General features: G+C 36.2%; 1 protein-coding gene across 2 annotated transcripts in view; it reads right to left on the bottom strand.

Moving 5' to 3' along the window:
- LOC138718343 (usherin-like) overlaps positions 1-24,696 on the bottom strand; it is a 156,140-nt gene that overhangs the window by 102,863 nt on the left and 28,581 nt on the right. For both annotated transcript variants that reach the window (XM_069852768.1, XM_069852769.1), the window contains exons 4-9: positions 17,919-18,048; positions 16,674-16,737; positions 13,864-14,158; positions 12,598-12,782; positions 9,303-9,524; positions 7,922-8,015 (exon numbers count right to left, since the gene is read on the bottom strand). In XM_069852768.1, coding sequence (XP_069708869.1) covers positions 7,922-8,015; positions 9,303-9,524; positions 12,598-12,782; positions 13,864-14,158; positions 16,674-16,737; positions 17,919-18,048 — 990 coding nt within the window. The remainder of the gene's footprint in view (positions 1-7,921; positions 8,016-9,302; positions 9,525-12,597; positions 12,783-13,863; positions 14,159-16,673; positions 16,738-17,918; positions 18,049-24,696) is intronic.

Raw genomic sequence — 24,696 nt, 5'->3', positions numbered from 1 at the left:
TGCCCTCATCTTTCTCCATGTCTACAGTTCCAAGCACTATTATAATTATTTAGGTGTCCCTACAACATCTACACACCAAAATTAGCAAACTCTACTGAAATTTCTAAACTGTTTTACTCACAGCTGTTGCTGGGAATGCATCAACTTTGGGTAAGATGAGAAACTGAATTAGAAAATGTAAGATTAAGACAGCTGAAGAACTGAGGAGCACTCACAACTTACAACAAAAGCAACTTGGGAGAGAAATTGAAAGCACAAAAATTATCTGCTGAACTTTACCTTAAATAAATGAAAATAACAGTAAGAGCTAATGTAAGAATAGCCACCTTTTTCAATCTGTTAAAAACAAAACAACAAAAAAAATAATATCACCACTGTGAAAGAATACCGTTTCAGGAGGAAAATTAGCAGGGCTTCACTTTAGATCTTGAATTCTGATCTTTGTTTATCAGAAGAGTCACTGCCTAATTGCAACTAGTCCAGTTTAAGTACACCAAGAGGAACGTTTTGACCATAACTGTTACACAAGTTACATAGCTTAACCATATTCAAATCCTTTCCTCATTCACATGCATCTTTCCTCTCTCTAGTCACTCCCTTTGTCCCTAGGTTGAGGGAAATCAGCATTGCACAGCACCAGCAACAGGAGACAAATGTTCATTAGAGCATTGAACCGCACAAGAAAGAAACTTGAGCTCCCAGTCAAATCATCCCACTGATGCACCTTCTTCCTCATAGTATGTCTACAGTAATACATCCTCCTTGAAAGGAAAAGAGTACTGGAATAGTTACCAACCTGCCATCCCCGAATTTCTGTTTGTGCATGACCAGCCACATAAAAGCTGAGCACATTCATCATTTCATTTCACATTTCATCTTAGATCAGTTACTTACGCACACCTATACCTGTACCTATTCTTAAATGACACACAAGCACAAAGGATAAGAGAGGCATAAGGATAAGACGGCATCTGATTACATATCATGGGGCGTCATGTCTCTTGTTCTGTGAGTTTTAAAACTTTGACAAAAGTTTTTAAAAGCCCTGCCAAAAAAGTTGGCAATGACTGATACAATTACTATTCCAGTAGTTTTCATATTTCTATGTATTAAAAACACGCACTGGACACCTTACTTCATCCTACTAAGTTTGTTAGGTTAAGAATTGCATTCAAATTCTAGACTTGCTGTGGTGCAACCTTCACTTCTGGTAGCATGATGATGTACATGTGGCAAAACTCAGGTTTTCATTCACCAGATGTGAACACTGCATTTGTCCAAAGCATAGCTGTTGAGATTTTCGAGGGACTGTGAGATCCAGGTTTCAATTCGTGACTATCGTGTAAAATGGTTGGCAAATTCTCAAAAATCTTTTTACAAACCTGAACAAGGTCTCCAGTGGCAGATTTAAAAAACCCAAAATGTTAATTCTTGACAAAACAAGACTTTCTTCATAACAGTAAACTCACAAATGAGCAGATGCCCTCATTCTCAGTTATACCTAGACCCTTCAGAAAAGATGTTAAATATATGGATTTCCCTTTGGAAAAAAACCCAAACATGTCATTCTGAGATATAGTATCATCTGCAGTGAAAAAAAGTTTTCTGAGGAAACATTAAATGGAGCCAGACAGTCAAAATACCTAGATCATCTTGGCCCACTTCATTAGTCTAAAATTATGATTAAAAACTTATTTCCAGTAATGAATTCAGGATTAATTTTTTTTACAAAAAATACTATGAAAAACTTTCTCAAAATTCCTGAATCCAGCATGCTTACAGAAAGATCATCAGTGATTCTATCTAAGCATTTGTGTGCCAAGACCCTTATTAGTCCCTAAGAATACTGAGGACAATGCCTCTGAAGAAACAGTCAACAAATATTCCAAGAAATACTTCAGAAGGCAATGGTAACAACACTTCATGACTTGCAGTAAGTTGTGATCAACTAGGACTTTCTACTCCAATACTTTTAAAATATGCCACAGCTTGCCTCTGGGTGGCATCCTGTTATGTTATGTTGTGTTGTGTCATGTGGAATCTATTCTTCCTTTTTTCTTTTCCTAACCTGTTTAGGAGTTCCCATCTCACCCCTGTCAAAGTTCAGTTGCAATAATTAGTGTATATACACACCTATAATACTTACATTATACATATGCTTCTACAATATACATAGGTCATTGAGTTAAAAACTCACTTGAGTTAAAAACTCACTTAAGTAATATCAACACTAGAATGCCACCTTCTCATGCATTTTGAAATAGTATTTTGTCTTTGAAAAACTCCATGATGTGTATTAACCAACTATGTTTATTTATAGTGTTGATTATATTAGAATAGTTCATCACATGCTATTTTTTTCTTCCTATAAGATCCTAGTCTGTACTCAAATGGACAGTATGCTTTCACTCCATTTAGCTTCATTAGCCATATAAATATGGCTTCTAGGCATACCCACTCCAGTGAAGCTAAGCCTTGCTCTGAAAACAGTCATCTTAATTTCCTCATGGCTTTTCCTCAGCACCCTCACTACAGCATTTGACTATCTATCAAGACCACCTGTTAGCAGAGTTTTGAACCATGTCTGTCATTTGTGAACTCCCAAAAGACCAAGGAGCAATTAAACTCAAAAAACAAGTTTTATTAGGGGGGAAAAAAAAACCCAAAACCTAGAATAGTGTAAGTAAATAAGGAAGATACAACAGAGGAGTTTCTTATGGGCTTACATCATAACATTCCAGGTACCTTAAAAGGACACAACATAATTTTTGAAATTAAGCACAGACGTAACAGATGGTTTACAAATACCGCATGCCAAATAACATTCTAAGAAAAGATACTACTGCTGTGTTCAATGGCAAAGTGAGTGACAAATAACCTGACTGGCAAAGAACATAAGATCTATGATTCTAATGCCAGATTCCAATAATGGGACACAACTGAGACCGCAAACACTAACACAGATGTTGTCAGGCAGCATAAGATGCATTTCCACTCAAATCCTCTTTCACTTACCCGTATTTTTTTTGTGAAGTTACCTGAAGCCATGCTAGTCCTGCAAAATCACATGAATTCTGACAATAAGGCCACTCAGTAAATTAAGTTCTCCAAGATTAAATTCAAAGCTATTTTCAAATCAGACATCTGCTCCTTCTAACTCTTATTTAGACTCCAGCTCTGTAGGACTTATGCAAAGTAAGAGAGAGGGAGAAGGTATGTTTTGCAGCTAAGAAGTTTGGCATGCATTCTGTTCTGCCAAAGCTCAGACTTTCTCAGGATATTAAACTGTAAGAGATCTCACGTGTTTATTTTTCCTTCTTTCTACTATTTGGAATAAGCGTTTCCATTCCCTTTTCCTGTAACATTATAGGTTGCTGTAGCCACTGTTACTAAGTATTTAGAGTTAATTTCACTCTTCTGGAGAAGTTATTACATGGTGTTTGGTGGGGTTTTTTAAATAGTTTTAGTGCAGTAAAAAAATTTAAAAACCCCCTTGGGCACTTATATGGAATAGGTGAAAAATCATAGAGATTCACCATGATTTACAACAGACACTTCCAACAACAGTGAAGCACCAGCCCATTTGTGTCTCAGTTTCCTTTCACATTAAATGAAATAAATAACCTGCAGAGTGGATAAGCCCCCGAAATTATTTGCAGACTGCAACAGCCTCCTCAGTCTCTGAGAGGTGACAGTGACAACCATAATGTTGGTTACCATCTGCCTACCTCCTAAGTAAATCTTACAAACATCAGATCAAAATGTATAAGGGATAATGACCTCTTCACAATTCCTTTGGCATATCATCACCTGTGCAACAAATCATGAGGTATTTGAGACTGCAACAAGTTCTTTCAGTATTTCAGCAATACTCAAACACAAATTGTTTCAGAAGCCTGGATCTTTGAACTGTGAAATTACACCAGTGTTCCAGGGATGGATCCATGGGCAAATCCATAACTTCTACAGACATGTCAAAAGTTATCTAAAATTTTCAGGCAGGTAAAACTACTGGACTGGGTGCCTTTCCACTTGCTGTTTCCTAAAAGTCCAGTCAACCATCTGCCTGCTTTATTTCCTTTTTTTTATATTTTGCTATAACCGGCTTCTTCCCAGGTCTGTTCTTTGGATACACAAATTACATCACACAGATTAACAAAAATAGCATTTTTTTGCTAGCTTGTTTCGTTCTGCAAGCTGCAAGTCTTTGTAATTAAGTGAGAAATCACTTACTGTCCTTAATATTTACAGCTCCTCAGGTATTATGTATCATTAATTCCAATATGTAACAGGAAGACACAGATTGACTTTTAACTAAGATTTAGATAAATTCTTCTGTAACCACACAAAAAGCCTTATTTATCCAGTTCTTGGTAAATCAACGATACCATACCCAGTTTTCAGATAGCAGATATTTAAGACCATTAATTATTTGCATGGAAAACGCTGAAGACCTGATGCCTATACTGTATCTAGTCACAATCTCACTACAATTCCTATCCTCTCAAGCATTTATATTCTATTTTCTATTATGATTTCTACAATTATGTCTGTATATTTTGCCATCACCTTTCTCTGTTAAGTTCTACATGACCACTTAAAGGAGTCTCTGAGGCTATATGGTAAGGCTGACCTTCTTTGTTTTTATTTTCATGGGCTGTTTCCAGTTTTTCATGTGACATCATGCGAAGTTTTTGAACATACTATTACTCATGTATATATGTTTATATGTCTTTGCATATAAATATTATCAAACTCTAGATGGTACTCTTGGTGCCTCAGTTTCCATTTGTGAAAGGCAGAGCTATTTCTCAAAGTAGGACACAAGGCATTTACAGAATAACTTGTAAATGAAGAAGCTGAACATTTTTTTCATAAAATGAGAGGCAAGATCTGTAAGGATTTATTTCTGCTTCTTTACTACTCTGGCCTCTCAACATCTGCAAGTCATTCTTAAGCACTCCTTTCTATCATCTCAAATTTCATAGCAACATATTTTTTCATCAAAAAAGAACTCGGTGGAAAAAAAACTAAAATCCATTTGGTACGTCAAATTTCACAACATGGTGATGCAAACAATGAAATTAAGATTTCCATTTGTAATGAATCAAGTGAATTTTTAGTTTCTTGTATTGCTTTGCTGCAAACCAGTTATCCAGATGTACACGCCAAATAAATTCAAGATGGTAATTTTAGTGGTATTAAGTGTAAATGTGACAAGGACACACTCTGCCATATGTTAAGAACTTGTCAAGGGATCTCTGATTTCTGGTCCAAAATTTAAAAAAAATAACCTCCAAAAACTTTTTTATACCCCCTCAGTTATGGTAACAGGACAAAAGTTTAAAAAAGACTGCTAACAGTGCAATTTCTTCTCAAAACTTTGCCCACTCATGCCAAAAGATTTTTATATTCGGAAAGCTGTTTTGTCAAATGTTTCACCAAATCCAGAATAATAAAAAAAATAAATAAATGTCTAATTCACTGAGGTGGGAGCCTGAGAAACATAAGTGCGTGTCTATAAGAGAGTTTTATCGATGCCAGTAATAGTAAAAAATCAGAACAAATTTTAGTTTTGCTTTTAAATGTTTACCTTGTAAAAAAATCAATACCTTTAAGCTGTTTGGGTTTTATGGAAACCCTTGATAAAATTCAAAGTAGTTAGTGATATAACTGGAAATATCAATTCTATTTTATTAATACTTGTATTTTATTTCATATTTAGAAGATATTGACATGGTCATTAAAGAATGAGGAAAATAATTAAACAACATCCTTAGTCTACTCCGAAAGAAAACAGTTAATTCAAGCATTTCAATTATAGTTACAATGCTTAAGTGCCAAATTAAAAATGTGACACGTGCTGGAAGAACCCATTAACATTGACAGAAAATATCTGATAAGGCAGATACATCATTAAAATGTATTTGGTTTATTTTCAAAAGGTACTATAAGTCTTGCAAGAGTGCTTGGTGAACTTCCAGTACTTATTAAATATTTATAATTAATCCCTACAAAGTAACATTTCACAATGTGTGTTCTAATTAAAAGGACATTGTCAGTTTTGATTTTTTTCCTAATTTGATCCATCTAAAACCTTCACATTTCTGTAGATCTTTAGACAAAATATTTTACACTTGAACTTAAAATAATAGAAAATTTAGATCCCCTATGAAATTTTACAAAGATCTTTCACATGATCATTAGAGCAATCTCAAACATAAAGTCAGACTAATACATCTTGCATAGAGTGACTGGGGTTTTTTTTACGTGAGATTAGTTTCCCCTTTGTTATTGCTTTTGCTATTCCATAAATCCTTCTTAATTTTCAGAAAGCCTATTTCCAAAAAGCATAAATAAATAAGGAATAAAATACATACTCATGATGGAAATCTAACATTCACAGGATTGTGAGATTCATTCCTTTGATGTAAGCCTTTCTTTCTCAACCTCAACTACTTGTCTTTTTCTTTCTCATTTTCCCTTTTTCTGAGAGAAATAATTAATCTAGCAACAGAATCTTGCCCATTACTCTAAGCTCTCCTTCACGTATTTCTCTAGAAGACCATGACTTATACCAAACATCTCTATTTTGGCTCTCCCATGGCCAAGAATTATAAAACTAGTAGGGAAACTGTAATTTTGCACCTTGGTAAGGTTCAGCTACACACTATGCTTCACCAAATCCCACTTTATTGAGAAATGCTGTTACGAAGAGCAGAGCAAAGCAAAGCAATGAAAGGAATGTATTTTCTAGAGTGTATCTAGATTTTTTTAGCGGGGCCTTTTAATTAATTCCAAGAAACTTAACCTTACTATCAACTATCTAAAAACTCAGAGCAGTAAACAATAATATTAAGGTTGTTCTCTTATTAGAACTGTAATGTTGCTGCTACACATTATTTTGAAGGTAAGCAAATGTTATATTTGACTGTAAAAAGTACCGGAAACTGACATTTCCAGGCTGTCCTTAAATAAATAAATAATTTCAAAGCTTAGTTTTCAATGTTTTAAAAAGCCACTACCCACATCAAGAGTTAGATAAAAATAATGAATAAGACACACAAGAAAATAACCTCCAAACAAATATGTACGGACATGTCTCAGTATTTTCTTAACTGTGTTCAACTATGCAAGAGATATTTAAAATCAAGTCCAAAATGTTTCAACTCTTCCTATGTTAGACACGCTTAAAACAACTGCATTAAAAGATCTCACTGTGAGCTCAAGTCAGAGATTGCAATCTACAGATCCCAAGCATCTACAGATGTTCCAAGCATCAGAAGGCATATCTATGTCAGTGTATTACCTTGTACTACGCATGCTGTTTTGAAGCAAATCTCCAAATTTTCTGCATCTGCTCTGCTTTGGTTTGCATCACAGAACTGTGTTGGACCATTTGAACTATTCCCTTTCAAATGAAACTAAACTGGAAGATTAACTCCAAGGCTTTGCCTACTGCACTCCAGCTACTAAATAGGCCTGGAGTCCATAGGACCAGACCAAAACTACTGTAGAGTTAAAACCAAAAGAACCCAAAGAAAACCTGAAGCACACCTGCTGTGAACAGTGCATCTTCATTATCTTTTCAATCTATAGATCATTTGCTAGTTGCTACAGGAGGTAGAGGCATAATCTTTATTAGGTGCCAACAGTGTAAATTCAGGTTTGCATGTAATGTTTGAAAGCAGTATAACCCTCTAAAAAGAAATCAAATCCCTGAACACAGCACTCCTAACAGTAGTTGATTAAATGGCTTTTGGTTCAGGGCAGAGTGGGAGGGAGGGGAGCTTTTTAATACAAAGACTGCTATGGAGAGTTTGCCTATAAAAGCTAACACATACAACACACATCCCTTCCCAGAACTAAAACCCCAGTTTTGAAGCTATTCATAGATGACATAGATAAAGGAGAGACTAACATTATTTCCTTCTGTATAACTTTCCGTGTTGCACAGGCATCTATATGGTTTCATAGCTGAATCACAATTATCAGCATGGCCATGGCAATTGCACCTGAAAGAGTGATAGGAATTGAAGAAAAAATTAAAACACGGAAAAACATCTGTCCAACAATATATAACATGGTCACAAAGACAATTTTGTGTACTTCATAGTCTGTTTCTTTGTTAAGAACAAACACACACCACCAAAGGGGATGTTCTTAAATGCAGTAACCTACAAAAAACTACTTCGCTCAACATATTTTTTAATCAACAACTGTTTTCCAAGAAAATAAAAACCAGCATGTAGTAGACCTACAGTTACCTTGTATAATACATAATGAAAACCATATTTTGGAACATAACATTAGTACATAAAACACTATTAAAGAAATGGCAATTATTCATCAATATTAAGTCTTACAGTGTGGCTATAGTTTTTCAAGAAATCTCAACTATATTAAGCATAATCTTCTAGTTTAACCCATTTTTAGCTCAGTTAAAACGTTAATTTCTTACTAAATAGGCAATAGCCATTCAACTCTACCTGAACAGCTGCTCTTCTGGAGCATGGCACAGCTTTACCAGCTACAGCTGAAATCACTTTACTGTTATACAGTCATCAAGACTGTGGCTATTTTAGTAAAAGCATTATAACAAATCTAAATCAATAATCAAAACATAGTAGTAGTGCATGAAATTTTAAGGTAAACATAACTTCTAATGGCATGCTTTCTCTGAAAATGAGATCTCAACTACCAAAATTCAGGAATAATACTTATTAACAAAACTAGCAACATATGCTTCTTGGACACCATTTCATTGCCAAATTTGCATATTATTTACAGGGCATAATTAGCCCTTCCACAAGACAGCACACTTGCCATATATAATAAAGTTGTCAGTCACAGATAATGTAATACTTTACTGACAGATGCCCAGTTTTAAATGAAAAACTACAGTTAAAACAAAGAATGAGCTCTGTGCTAAGACTGTTAAAATTGCCATGTGTGGAAATCTACAATGAAACTTAAAGAGCTACGGAAATAAAGCACAAGCCATGGTTTCAGTCATAAGCCTTTTCTTAGAGGCATTGGTAATTCCAAGGAAAGGATTGCTTTTGACAGACCTGTGTAATAAGCACAATTAATTTTAGAATAATTTGTGAGCAAATGTTTTAAAAAAAACAGTACACCAATCACTTCAAACTTGATGCACTGCTTCAAACCAAATTCCTTTCTCATTTGTAAATGTAAAAGCAGAACAACTTAATTAAATTTTAGGTAGGTCATTACATACTTTGCACAGCTGTATTAGTCAGAGGCAGTGATAGGTGGGGGAAGAGTTCCATAACACCTACCTTCCACTGATTGTAACCTCATTAACTCCATAGTATCTATGCCTAAAATTTACCCAGGACTCTTTAGTATGATACTGGCCATGAAGATGAATCCTCACTTGTGTAGCTTTTACAAATTCTTGGAGAGATGGAGTATTGTAAAAGTCACTGTAGCCAGGTCGCTGATTTGGTTCCGGAGTAAGAACACTGAAAGTTAGGTTACCACGGGAATACGGTGTAAAACTGTTTAAACAGAGAGGAAGACAAGTGAAAACCAAAAGATCACACATCTCACAGATTCTATCTCCTAACATCCTTTTTTTTCCAGAGAAGATCTCCACTTAACCATACATAGGGTGTTCTTTTGTGTTCCCTGGGAAAAATTCTTATGTTGGTGGATTCCCAATAAGCAGAATTCAAGCAGGGGAAAGAAACATCCTCTATATGTTTGGTTTGGGCCAAGCTGCCATGCTTTTCTCCAGACCCTAAGTTTCCAAGCAGAAGTAAAGCCTCTAAAGGGCAACTTCAAAATACGAATAAAGTGTGACTGATACAGTGCCATCTTCTGTAAGTTTTCAAAAAGTTAAATACTATCTTGGAGAAACATGAATTATGCTTGAAATACACAAGGAAATAATTCAGATTATTAATATGATAATTAACATGCCCATATTGTTAATTATATACCTGCTAAACACATAAAAATCACGCAGAAACAATCATATTTTGAATTCCAGAGTATCTGGACTGTATAATCTCATCCAGTGAGTGAGCTGTTAGAAACGCATGCGATCTTCCAGCAAGTGAAGAGCAAGAGAATTTAATAGAATACAGTACGATTGAGAGTAAAACTGCACATTTAAGCACAAGAAGGGGAAGGACAGTCCTGAGAAATCAAGCAAAGGCTGAGTAAACAAGTATCTATAAACAGCACATTTTCACAGTTTGGTATGAAACATGTCAGTACATTTACTAGGCAGAGTTTAACCATGAGCACAACTTGCCTCTGCAAGAGGTAAGAATGTCTGCTTATTACACACTCATGTCAGCTAATTAAAAATAGGTATCCCAAAGTACACCTGGCACCAGATATACAACATTAAAACAATGTAAATCTCCTAACTTCAAAATATCTCTGAGCTTTTGAAATGTGAGATTCATTGTTAGATTAGGTCTGCTGCATTATACTGCTATGTCTTCATGAAGGATCTTTGAATTTACTGTGCCCCTATCCAAGTCAGTGCTTCACAAAAATCTCAGTGGAATATAGCTGTTTATTTCTCTGGGGGATATGGACATCTCTTCCCCTCCACATAAAGTGAAAAGAAGTACTTTTCATCCATAACATACAGAGCTGCAACAGAAAATTTAAGGCAAGCATAAATGGCAGAAAGATGGCACCATCTTGGTATGGAAGCACCAGAAGGAACAGCAGAAGGACTGTAAGACTGCCAGCATCTAGATAAGCAGGTCATGAAGATCTCAGGGCATCTACATGCAGCTTCTCAGGAAACAAAGAAAACAAAAGAGATTCTAAAACAAGGGTCAGCCAACATCCAGACTAAGCAAAAACTCAAGCCTCTCATAGGGGGATAAAGGACAGTGCATAATTCCTAACTTACAGAGGTGGTACAAAAACTTTAATCTTATTCACCTCCTCAAGGACACAAGTGTCCATTCAGTGCTAGCAGATGGTCACCAAACCAAGAACCTTCAAACCTTGGTAAGGGTGTCAAAGCCAAGGTCACTTGCCTTCCATGTCAACTAAAGGACACCCAGCTAGGCCACCAGGATACAAGCACACTCTTGTCTAAATCCTGGACAGACAATTTGGACATGTCTTGGCACTTACAAGTATGTAGGTATGACAGAGGGAGAGAAACCAGTTTCGTTTTACAATAAAATCATCTTCCCCCCAATAAATGTCTCAGCAGGGAGCTTTGCCACACTGCTGACAAATTTGGAGCATTTTTCCAACAGTAACTTCTGAGTACAGAGTATACTCACCATTACATGGTATCTTTCTTAGCTTTTAAACAAAGCTTTCTGTACATCAGCTATACCCAAAATCATTCATTCATTGCCATCATTTACACCATCATCGATGGGGAGAAGCAGTGCTACTTACAAAACATTCCTGGAAACAGCTCAAGCTTAACTCCTCAGTTCTTTTTAGAAAATACAGTAATACCTATTAGTGGGCTGAAAAGGGCATTACACATAATTTAGGTTATTTATCCAAAAATATTTGGCTTACTTAAGATATTTCCCTTCTCCTCCACCCTCTGCTCCAAGGATCAGCAATAAAGCTCAAAGTCCTTTGCTGAAAACTGGTGTAACTCAGAGGACCTTATGCTCCTCTCCTCAGAATACTGAACTCCTACAGAACAAAGATGCTGACACTTGAAAAGTCTTCAGAAGGTAACAAAAGCAAAACAACAAAAAAAGCAAAAAGCCTATAGCACCCAGTACTTTATTTTCTGTCTGATTTCCAGTCTAGTATTAAACAAGCCTAATACTGACTGGCATCTGAAATCACGCAAGAGATTGTGCATCTGAATACAGGTAGTGGTATAGATTCAAAAATATATATGTGTGTCTACATATATGCACATGTATGTAAAATTATATAGTTACATATTGTATATCTAATGCATTAGCTTTGTGAAATGTATATTGTACATATTAAATATTTCTAAATTTGCACATGTTAACTGTCTTGTAAAATGGCTTGCAACACGTTTCTAAAAGGTAATGACCCCTCTCATGCTCCCCAGTTTTATATTGATTCTCAGAAAGATAAGAAATCTTCAAGATGCAGTTTTCAACCCACTCCTTACATGTTTTGCATGATTAGTAGTAAGGCTGAATGACTACATTTTATCCCTAAGTTTGCCCTGTTTCTAAGCTTCAGAACAAGTTGCACTCTCAGAGAGCAGAAGGTATACTTTTGCATTCATGAGATACCTTTAAACAATGTTATATCCCTGCCTTCTTCTACTCTTCATCTCACTGTTCTGTAATCCTACTGACAACAACCATTGAAAACACAAGCATGTAAAATTTGAGAGGTCTAGCTCAAAAATAACATGAATCAATTGTGTTACATTCCTCAATGTCTGATGAAAATGACAGATGACCTTTTGGCAATTTTCAGTTGAAAGGTCAGGTTTGGGACCTTTTATATACTCAGCAGCCCATAGTAAATGAGTATACCAAATGAAAAGATTCTATCTCCTTGGGACATAGAAATGAATTGTGTCAGGATGTTACCTGTTAAAAACATCTGTATTATGCAGATAATAGTCACTCATACCTAGGAAGCTGGAGACAGTTGACAGAATCTGGTTTTTCCAGAGATGCATTGTTATCCATTCCAAAAATACTGCAATTTTTAGCAAAATACTGCCAGTCTTCCCAGTTTAGATCATCTCTTTTTTTCCTTTCAATTCTTATTGCTTCAGGATGTGGGCTGAAGAACTGCAGTATAATATAGAATACCTACAAGAAGATAACAAATTTATAAATTGATATTGTAAAATAAAAAAAATATAAACTTTTTTCTCAGTGTGACAATACAGCTTGCTTTACCACTCACAAAGACCAATATTTCAGTTCACATATTCCCAAATAAAAACAAAGATAACCTTTTTTTTTAAGTAAGTTCATTGATGTCTCAGATGTTGTTACAGAACAACTGAACTGCTGCCTTAGAACTTCACCTTTCCTCCGAGAACATTTGAAAACGTGCTACAAAGTCAACTCCATGATTTGTTACAGTAATATTATTTCGGAAAAAAAAATGTAGGGCATAGCTTTGTGTTGCCAAATATTTGATGAGTTGTTTGTCTGATTTCAAATAATTTTTTTTAAGACTTTTCTTTAGGAATCTCTCTATTTTTAGTTTGGAATCTCATCAAAAGCTCTGCACGCTTCCCCCAGCATAATGCTTATGTAGAAAAGTATATGTTTAAATAAGCCAAATTTTAGAACTTCAGACACTTGAAATTGTCTTTAATTAAAGGATTCATTCTTACTCATGTAGCCAGAATCTCTCATCATATTCTTTCTCTGCTCCCCATTAATGAAAACAAAGGAAAAAAAGTAAGCTAACAATGGAAATCTGGTAAAGCCCCTCTTGTGAATGCAGCCTCACTACTGGTAAGTCCCTCCTTCCAAGACATCCTGACACTCTTCAACAGCTTAGTGAAGTTCTTAGTGAAGAACATCTACAAACCAGAAATTCTCTCTGATAGGTCGGTGTTCTACAGACACATTAAATTCCATTAAACTGCAGTCAGCTTCCTAGAGGTATAAAACAAACACCTCAAGATTTAATAGAAATTAAAATTAAAGTGGAAATTTACAAAAGTGAAGTTAAAAGAGAGCAAAATATTTCTAAATTGCCTTCTATTGCCTTTTGCATTGTTTCATGTTAATAAAGGAAGTTTCCTTCCTGGTCCCCAAAGGACAATGTCTTAAAGCATAAGGTTTTAATTTGTTCAAAACTGTAATGAATTGTCTACAAAAATATTTTTTGTAGTTTTTATCTAATAAATAGCTAATGTAATCTTCTCATTACCTGATACTGTCCATTTTGTAAATCTATTGTGATAGAAACACCATGATCCAGACTTTCAGTACTAGCAAACACAGATGAAATCCAGGTGGTCCCAATGTCATCATCATTGATGTAATAGAGAGGATGCGCTTCTGCATCCAACCTCAACACTCTGTCATTGGTGGTATCATCTGCACCGTTAGGGATGCAGTACCTCTGTATCAATGGATGCACTCGGGGATGACTTCCAGGACAGCGGCACTCAGACTGTGTATGTAAATGAGGAAATTTTCCAGAGAATACTTCTAAAATGTCTCTGTCACAGCACATAAAAAAAAATAATTACATACATGATAAAAAAAAAAGGACAAGGGCTATTTTGCATCTCTGGGCTCATGGAATAAACAAGATTCAGCTTAGTCCACAGTAGAAGTCCTAAAGGCCTGGATTCATCTCACATAAATGGGACAATCGGCTAGGAATCAGGCCACCCAGACTTCAATAACTTCAATACAAATGCCCACTTTTTTAGCTGCCCCAGTCTATGACGACTCTAGTTGCTTCTTACAGCCCATATCAAAGCCATTGAGTCACTTTAGTTCCCTCTGATATCAGCAACTGAAATAGATGTATGGATGGGTAGGTAGACAAGCAGATATGAATGACATGTCTGGAATCCTCAACCTAAGAAGGATATGGAAATGTTGGAAAGGGTCCAGAGGAGGGCCACAAAGATGACCAGAGGGCTGGAGTACCTCCTGCTATGAGGACAGGCTGAGAGAGTTGAGGTTGTTCAGCCTGGAGAAGGAAAGGCTTCAAGGAGACTTTATAGCACCGTTCCAGTACCTGAAGGGGTCCTACAGGAAAGATGGGAAGGGACTTTTTTACAAGGGCATATAGTGATAGGACAAGGGGTAACGGCTTTAAATTGGACTGGGGAGATTTATATTAGACCTTAGGAAGAAATTCTTCATGACAAGGGTGATGAGACACTGAAACAGGGAAGTTGCCCAGGGAAGCTGTGGATGCCCCCTCCCTAGAAGTGTTCAAGACCAGGTTGGATGGGGCCTTGAGCAGCCCTGTCCAGTGGAAGGTATCCCTGCCCATGGCAGGGGGGCTGGAACTACATTATCTTTAAGGGCCTTTCCAACCAAAACCACTCTATGATTTTATGGCATCGGCACGTTACTGAACCTTTATCTGCTCCTCTCTAGAGTAAAAGAAGGATTTTGTGAGCCTAGAAGATACTGAATTTTTTAATTAAAAGTCTCTTACTTTTTCACATCTTCCTACTTTATCAGTAAGAACATAATTTTTGTATACTTATTAAGCAAATAAATACTTTCTAGCTGCCACTAGAAATTCCACAGAACAAAAAGTTACAGGACGTTTTAGAGAGCCATAGATTTAAATTAACTGATATGCAGACAAGGCATTCCTTCACAGTTTATCCCAGATAAGCGTTTTGGATTACATTATTTGTGCATATAAAACTACACCTACAAAGACATCATTAGGTCACAACACTTTGTAAAAATGTTATCTTTCACCTTTTAAACTGTTTTCACTTCACTAACTTAAACAGTCATTCAAAGCATTTGACAAGCAATACCCTGAAAAAATACAGACAATATGATTTTCATGTAACTTGGAACGTAGATTTATATTAATACATTAAGATGAACTGAGCCTCTATGAATTTAATGTCCTGCAGACAGCTGAGCTCCTAGGAAACTGCTCTACATCTTACTAAAAGACTATCATTAAGTAGCCTTAAGGTCTGCAGTCACGAGCGTCATTGCGTGTAGCCTACCCAGAAGCACCATGCAGACAAATAGGACCTGACTACTTCTGGCCAGTCTGAATTGACTAGATTAATCCAGCATGAGCTGGATAACAAAGGTAACATTTCCTTGTAATGCACTAGGGAGGGAGGCTGGAGGGCAACAGAAATTGCAGTGGCAACTGTAATTTGGCCTCAGGGATGGAGAAGGTCAAAGCAATTGCCCAAGGCTATGTGGGCTGAGCTAGTGAAGATATTGGTGGCTTATGGTGACAATCTAATATAGAAAGTAATGAACAGTTAAGACAATAGCACCTCAGGGTCGGGGGGATGGGAGGAGCATCAAGAATACCTGACGTAGATGTCTGATACCACGGGGAAGCTGCAACCAGAGGAAAGGAACTGCTAAGCACGGGAGCCAAACTTGCAACCACAAAGCCAGTATGCTGACCAGCTGGAGTGCCTGTCCTCTCCATGTGGATCACTAGTATTAAAGTGGTCTAAACTGCACTGGCCCACTAGGCTCCCTTTCCTCACCCCACAGTTTACATGGAGCTCTAGGAAAGCTCATCAAGTGTCATCCAGTAGGACTAAGCTTAGCAGCACACATGATTATGTCAGAATCATGATGAGTTGATAACACCTAGATAGTTTATAAGCATTAAAATCTAGCAACTAAATCTACTTTCTGCAAGAATACTTACTAAGTCACGTTGTAACATGGACAACAATAACAAGGAAAGTACACGTTTATTAGAGTGTTGAGTTTCACTACATATATACCATACCTAGCAGGATATATACTAGCTATATTTAAGCAAAAGTTGAAAAGCAAAAACCCATTAAGTTGCTGGATTTATTTTAAGTCAAGGTTTTTTTAGATTAAAAGTCATCTTCGAAAAGCAGTTCAGTGAAGCACATCATCATAAGCAATAATCTAAAGAAGGCATCAGGAAAGCACTATACTTTTGGAAATAAGCATATTGTTACTTATTCTTTCTTCTCACCACACTCTCAGTTTTTACAAAACAAAAAAAAAGTTCTTTACCTGTTTGTAAGTGCCACTGGGTAAAATCGAAAATCTTGCATTCTTCCAACAAATTGCTCTAAACCTAAGAAATATGCTATAAATAAGTAATTTATTGAGCAGAAGGCAGCTTTGTACTGCATGAGAGCACCTTTAATTCAGCACTCAAGAGATCTCTCTTGTACAATTACCCCTCTTGAATGAAACCGTCTTGGACCTGGACAAAACTATAGAAGGTAGTGACTTAATTTTTTGATAAAAAGAATGATTTATAATAACTTTATAAGAACATTTTGTACCCATCTCTTTTCTGATTAGAGAGGTGGCACAAGGATCGGCTCATTAGACAGAAGTAATGAGCCAGTCCATGTGCCACCTCTAATTAGAGAAGAGATACAGCAGGTACAACTGTACCTATCAATTTATACAATAAAGATAAAAAGCATTTTAAAATATTCCTTTCTTTTATACATTTATTAGTTCTCCAGTATTCAGAATCAAAATCATAACAAAACACATCTCAATACATAAGCTTTAAGAAATGGGGCACAGAATCACATTCTTGACCAAGAACACAATAAAGTTGTTTAAGTGACATACAGTTATATTTTAGGGGTTAGCTTTAAATTGTGCATGTTCCTGAAGATGATTGATCGGTGTTCTTACATCTGCAGAGCCAAGAATTTGTGGAGAGCAATAAAACATCCCACAGCTGTTCAGCAATGATCACGTCATTCTGTAGTGCATACAAAATTCTAGATGTAGATAAAGGGTAACACCGTCCGGCATTACTAAAGGCTGAAGGGGTTCTCATTCTACTAGCAGTTCACATGAGTATTGATAGAACTGAAGAACATGAACAGCCAGAAATCTTCAGCTCTCTTACCAGCCCCTGAGAGCAGCGTAGTCTAGTGGCCACACACAACTCCACTCCAAAATAGTTTTCTATATTTACCCAGAAAAAAACTACGATAATAAATTAATGGAATGTGTCACTTTACCAATCTATGTTTTGGAGAATGCAGAAAAACCTACTTATATGCAGTAACACATAGAATAAACAGTGAATCTACAGGATCGCTTACAAAACATCTTTCAGCCCATCTTTTGAGAAAACTAACTGTACAATAGGAATTTTCTCCTACAGGAAGATATTACTTCTCAGCATATAGATAATGTAAAATGACTCATACACATATTTTAACCCCACTGTGAGCATCACATTTTGAATATTCCAGTGCATTCCACTAAAATACTATGATTTACCTGTGAAGCTTTGTCCAATTTGCAGTGTACCATCTTTATCTGCAACTGATCCCACAAGAATCCTTGAATCAAAAGGTGTGCCATCATCTTCCCAGCCATTCAGGAAGAAACTAATTCTACTATGATGCACCTATAGAATCAATGTAAAGAAGCAAACACATACTTCAATATGCAATCACTTTGATTTCTCTACATGTGGTGTCTACCACTTATTAACCACTAATATTAATTCAACTTGCTTGCTGTCTGCCTTTATTTTTGGTGCCTACTGAAAGTAGTTACTTCTTTTCTGCCCATCCATTAGCAACCCATTTAATAAGCTCATGCCCAAAGCATAGCATTTCTACAGCAGTTAAATCAAAGAAGAATCTACGGTACAGTGATCTGGTAAGGAGGGGGAAGAGAGGAAAAGGAGAAGAGTCCGTTTCACAAGGTATGAGGCTGGTTACAGCTACATCACCACTTCGGGCCATGGGCACATGTTACAGCTGTCAGAGCTCTTCTCATACACATCAGCTCACACAGGCCTCAGGGGGCTATCTACCATACTCAAGATAACCAAATGCAGCACGTTTCAGCTAGGCCTCTAACACCCCTCCAAAATGCCGCCCTAACCCTAGCATGTTTCTTTCTACAAGAGCTGAAGGGAATGGTATAGGAACTGGCTACATCTGCTTTACACCCAGTGGGTAATTCCCTTACATCAAGGGAACCCTTGGCTAAGAATATGCACTCAGCCAGCACCCCAGGGTACTGTTTTCTGCAAGCATTCCCTTCCCTGCCAATTCATTTTAAATTTGAGCTAACATACATAGAAATACTTTATGGCATTCTCCCAGCTCCACAAAGTCACAAGACGCTGAGCTTTTACAAAGTACTTTTTCAAATTAAAAAATTCTCATGTTTAGGTTACATAAAATTAGAAAAAGATTAATAATATCGGCATGCTTTTCAGCTTTATATGTTAAGAAACTTAATACTCATTTTAAAAATACAGGCATATACAAAATGAAAACTGGAGGCAATTGTGGCTACATTCAGCTCCCCATTAATGAATTTAATTAGAGAAACTAAGTTCAACGTATTAAAAACTTTTGACCTGTTCAATTGTTCACTGAACAAACTTAATCTCCTTTATTTCAGAAAATTATTTACTTGCAAAACTGAAATTACTCTATTTTTAGCAATATTTAGGTTGCATATGGCTTATTTCACATGAGAGCTTGGTAGCCTTCAGAGTTTGTAACATCGTTTTGTTGTTGCCAGCTTACAGAGCGTTATTTCCATTTTGCAGATATGATGCCTGGTGAATCATGCCTAGAGAGGCCAAATAAAACTCAAGTGCTTTAGCTTGTCTTGATACCCACTATAATCAAAACAAAATAAACCTAGAATAATCGCTTCTATAAGAACAATATACATGTGAGTACAGACTGAAGCTTTACAAGCCAGAATAAATTGTTACAAAGAGGACATCTCGAACCTGGAAAAATATCAGTTTAAAACCACAACATAAACACTCACACTGTTATTCTGCTATAAAGTCTTTCAAATTTCAGACCAAGATAAACTCACACAATTATCTACAAATCTGAGCTCAGATGATCAGCGTCAGTGCCTAAGGCAACATGAATCTATCAGTACTTTAAAAAAGAAAATATGAAATGAGATGGAGGGGTTTCTTTGGATGTGTTTGGGGGTTTTTTTTGTTCAAGCTTCACACAAAATTGTATAGATGAATTTTTCTCCTAAAACTGCACTTTCAAACATACAGATGCATGCTGAGCTTTATTGTCATTTCCAGATTCAGTCAATATTTCCCGAATTTAGACAGGAATATTTATTACCCTTCCACCGACGGAAATTTGAAGGCTATTATCATAATTACTAAGCCTTGAGATTTGTTCAAAAAGTTATCGCATATGAGTTTCACCACTCAAAATACATCTCTCCATTTTAAATTATCTTTTGTGTTGACACATCAATGACCTAAATACAACATTTTTTTATTTAATTTTAATTCAAAGCCCTCTAAACATCTGATGCCCTATTTGCAAGGGCCTAAGTATATGTGTGTACTGTGGTTACATTGCATTTTCTTTCCGCATCACATTTTTTACAGCCTGTTACTGTCATTTGGTGTTTGACTGTTATCATCATAAAAGATACAGGCTTTTCTACTTTGTTATTTGTAGCATTATCTCATGTTTTACAACATCTTTGCACAACATGCCCACACATGAAATATAACTAGTGAAAAGTTCTCAGTGGTATTAATGCATAAAAAAGAATGTAGTTCCATCTCTACTGTCTTTACCCAGCCAAAAGCTGATGAACAGCCAATTTTCCTTTATCACATTAGCACAGCCATGAGGGAAACACATTTGTTCTAGTCAGCTACACTAAAGATACTATTACCAATCTAACATATACATGTTTTATATCAGCAGTATTCTCAGAGTATGAGGGAGCCAACAATATATTAACACTAGCATGACAGTTTATTTAAGAAAAGAAAATTGTCTCTGTAGAGGGACAGAAGTTAGAAATGTATGGCTAAAGCTCAGTGTCACTGGTCTAATAAAGGTAATAATTCTTAAGCTTTCTTTATAGCAGGTAACACTCCTGTGGCAGCTCTGTCATATCATTCAAATAAAAATGTTGTCTTTTACAAGTTTAAGAGTGCCTTTATTTTTAGTCAGATATGAAGCATGTTTCCACTTTCCTGTTTTCACTGTAAAACATTTGTACATGGAATTCAGAACTGGGTATACTCACCCCCATCAGCTCCTTCTAAATTTACTGTCTCAGCTGCAGCTTCTATAGGACCTGATTCTGCCTCCCTCATTGGTAAGCAGAGTGCATGCCTTCATGCACCTCCTACTAAAATCAGTGAAACTATTTATCACTTTAGAGTGACAGAATTGAGCCCTAAATGACCAGGTATTTTTACTTGTTGAAAATAAGTGACTAACGACAATTTTAAATCTCTGTCCCCCCTCCCCCACCACCAATCTCGTTGTATTAAATAGGATTTAGAATAGTTGGGTTTAATATAGCACATCCCCAAGGTAGCCCTAAGCACTTTACAATGCTGAATTGGATATCAGTAGTGCAGTGACTGTGTAAGGCAAAGGCAGCAGTCATTATGCATTTGGCAGTAGCTCAATGTAATGATCCCCCTGCTGGTTATTAAAGGGGGTATGAATATCTGACATGGGAGGAAAATGTAGAAGGGAAACCATGTGTGGTATAAAAAAATCCCAGTGGCTCTCCACTGTGGGAGGAGAGGAATGTCTCAAAGTTTGGTGTCAGTATAGACTAAGCTAAGTAAGAAGGAAGGCTGGCACTGAATCAGCTGTTTGATGTGGTTATTTAAGGTCTCCTGACCGCTAGCATTAAATTGCATACAATACCATAGAAATAAAAGATGAATTTCAGTCCTGACTAGGACAATAGGATCACTCCTCTGTTGACTTTATTAATAACATTCTATAGGAATTTGCCCCAGGAGAGTAACACAAGATGGGTAAGAAAGGCTGCTCTCTTTGCTGTGCATAGCATAGGACCAGAAGCCTGGGACACTAGCACTGTAATCCCAGGTCTGAAGCCATCTCTCCCTCCCATGCTTCCCCATCTGTCAGATACTTAGTTAATCACCTCAGAGGGAGGTGGCAAGGATTAGTTAGTAAGATAAATTCACCCTGCAACTACATTAGCCTCTGCCAATTCAGAGCCTAAGACCAATCCCAAGCAACGGAAAATCCATTTCATGGTGAACTGAGATGGTGAAAGATACACACCATCTTCTAATAACATTCTTGTTGTGATCCAGAAGAGTTTCAAAGATGAGAGGTACTGGGCCAATGAGCTGATAGGCAAGTTCCTTCAGCGTATCCTGAATGAAGCTCTTATAGTCCCTCCATCACAAGCAAACTGCTCATCAGAACCAGCAACACCAAACACAACCACTTCTTACCTAGGAAAAATTCCAAGCCCTATGGGTCACTGTAGTGCAGAATGAATGAGGACACACTGAAGAACAAGCTGCTAATAAAATGAGATAGGGACAAAAAAGTGATTGTAACTGTTCACTTTCCCACCTAAAGATCTGTGCTACTCAGATCTTGTGCATGAAAATATAACGATGAAATCTCGTATGAATTTTGCCACTTTGTTTGGATCAGGCAGAGTTATCACGTAAACAAAAGCCAGTATTTTCATGTATTAACTGCTAACACAAACTTCCTCTACATTGCAGTAACCTGTGTGGCAAAAAAGAAGCAACACAACCAATCACTGCACTTCAGAATAGCTGTAGTGGCTAAGACTAAGGGACAAACAAAAAGCTGAAGCGAGGGGAGCATATATCAAAAAGCAGAATAAGCATGTATGGTGCTGCTCCTGAATACTCTTTGAATCTCAAACCATTGGCAGCTCGGAGACTTCATCAGGAAGCCACGATTTCTATACATTTCGTAGCTTTCCATGGATTCCTTTTGCATGATTTTGTATAGCTGTTCCTTGAATGCAAAAAGTTGCATTTTTCCCAAATGCTCCCACTGTACAGATCAATGAAAGAATACCAAGGATTTTCCTTTCTCTTTTATTTATTTTTTTAAGCCTTGAACTATACTGTTTTCTACAGATATAATGAAAAATGGCATAATAAATTTATAAGTAAATAAATAGTATAAGAGTTATCAATAAACAGATTAACACATATAAAAGATTCAGCATTTCAATAAAAATTCTCAATATGCTTTTCTAAAAAAGCCTAATATTCCTCTTTATTAACACAGAGGCTGAACACATTGCTACATATATATAAACGCAACTGAGACAATTTCAGTCTCTTCCATGTAGAACTGAATTACATCAGTTCAGCCAAAATAAATGAAGTTAAGTGAATTCTTATTCAGTGGACACCACAATCTTTTTGCATCAGTAAGATTTTTCCATTAAAGATAAGTCCTAATGTTAATACTACCCACATACCTTCTGCAAAATTATTTCTTAAAAATAAGATAGGAAGGAGAGACATGGAAAAGAATCCTTTATGTTCCATTTAAAAAATAAATAAAGAATACCTAAATATATCACAGCAGAGCTCAAGATCACTAACCAGAGATCAAAACTCGATTGTACTAAATGCCATTCCACCAACAGATGCCGTAGTCTCTTCCCCAAATGGTTTAGAATTTACAATTATTACATGTTTCAAAGACATAAGTGTGTTTTAGTTAACTACAATCTTTCCCTTTAGGTTACTTTTCCTATCCTAATATTTAATGGCACACGGAAGATTTATTAAAATATTACAGATAAGTTAAAGCATGTTATTTCAAGGCAACATTAATCTCTTCTACTGGTTAAATATTCTTTTTTACTCTTCATCATAGCTTCTAGTAACCATAAAATACAATTTAATCTTTAAGTTTTGTCTTCATCCTCTATTGTTCTAATAACTAGATCACAGTGTCTGACAAGACAGATGAAGAAACCAGATGGATTTCTTCCCAGATTTCCAGCCCATAAATGAGGAGTTCCACAACAGAGAGAAAACTGGCACTGAAAATGAAAGGAAAAATTCTTTTCCAGTCATTCAAGCCAAATGATACCAACTCTGGCCTATTTAGTCATCCAGCCAGTTTAGTGATGGCAAACACTTCAACTGTAACTTTAGCTCTTAAGGCTATTTATACCATCAAAGAAAGTCTCAGATGGCAGGGGCAAGAATGACCGACACACATAAAACAAGGACAAGGCCCAAACATTCATCTTCAGATAAATACTAGGGAATGGAATACATTACGGTACACGTAACAGACACCGCTGTTTTCAAACAAGATGAAAAAGCAATTTATGGGGTCTATGGTTCTTCCAAACATCACGCACCTCCAAACTAAAATTATAAATAAAACAAAACCCAATCAAACAGTAAAACCCAGCCCCCAGCAAGCTAATTTTTAATATGACAGATACAAATTCTGCTAGCTGCAAATGCAAGCTAAATTTAAAAATTAAATACAAACTAAAATGTGAAGTCTGTTGCCCCAATATAAGAAAACAAGCAAATTATCCTCAAAATAACTGAACAGAAAATAAAGCGTAAGAAAACTTAAACAAGCCTATATAAGTTTATCCTTTAAATAAGCTCTATTTGCACAGTAAGAAGTTCCTGAAAAATAATTTTATTATTATAAAGCAGTTGATACTCTACATGAAGAATTTAAGTGCTTTTTGGTGACCAATTCGTTAACTACATAATTTACCTGTAATGCATGAAAAAGATGGTCCATTTATTTTCCAAAACAGCAAAGCAGCAGAAATTACCCCTTCCCTTATTTGCTATAAAAGCTAAAGCAACTCCAGAATCAATAAAGTTACACAGGCTTTACAGAGATATAAATGAAAACACAAGTTAGCATAAAAGATCTGCTTAATCATTCAGAAATAATGAGGAAATCAGAGATTAGAAGAAATCAGAAGTTGTGACTCATCCAGCTCCAAAATTACTACACAATGTACCATTACAATTGCTTCCTGTCACTTAATTTGGTATGTTTCTTACAGAAGTTGCTACCGAAATATAGCTTGCTATCTGTTAAAATAACCAGGATTCAGAAAAAAAACCAAACCTTTTTTTCTTCTAAATACATTGCAGATTTGTTGTGTCAGGAACTTTTTCAATGAGCTCACTCTATAGAAACAGACAGCGTATTAACACATTTTCTCCCAAGGTGAGAAAACAGATTAAGGTTATGACCAAAATGAC

This window comes from Phaenicophaeus curvirostris, chromosome 2, assembly GCF_032191515.1.
Source record: "Phaenicophaeus curvirostris isolate KB17595 chromosome 2, BPBGC_Pcur_1.0, whole genome shotgun sequence".
Lineage (NCBI taxonomy): Eukaryota > Metazoa > Chordata > Aves > Cuculiformes > Cuculidae > Phaenicophaeus > Phaenicophaeus curvirostris.
Note: the sequence above shows the minus strand (reverse complement) of the source record. Positions and strands in the feature narration are given on the sequence as shown.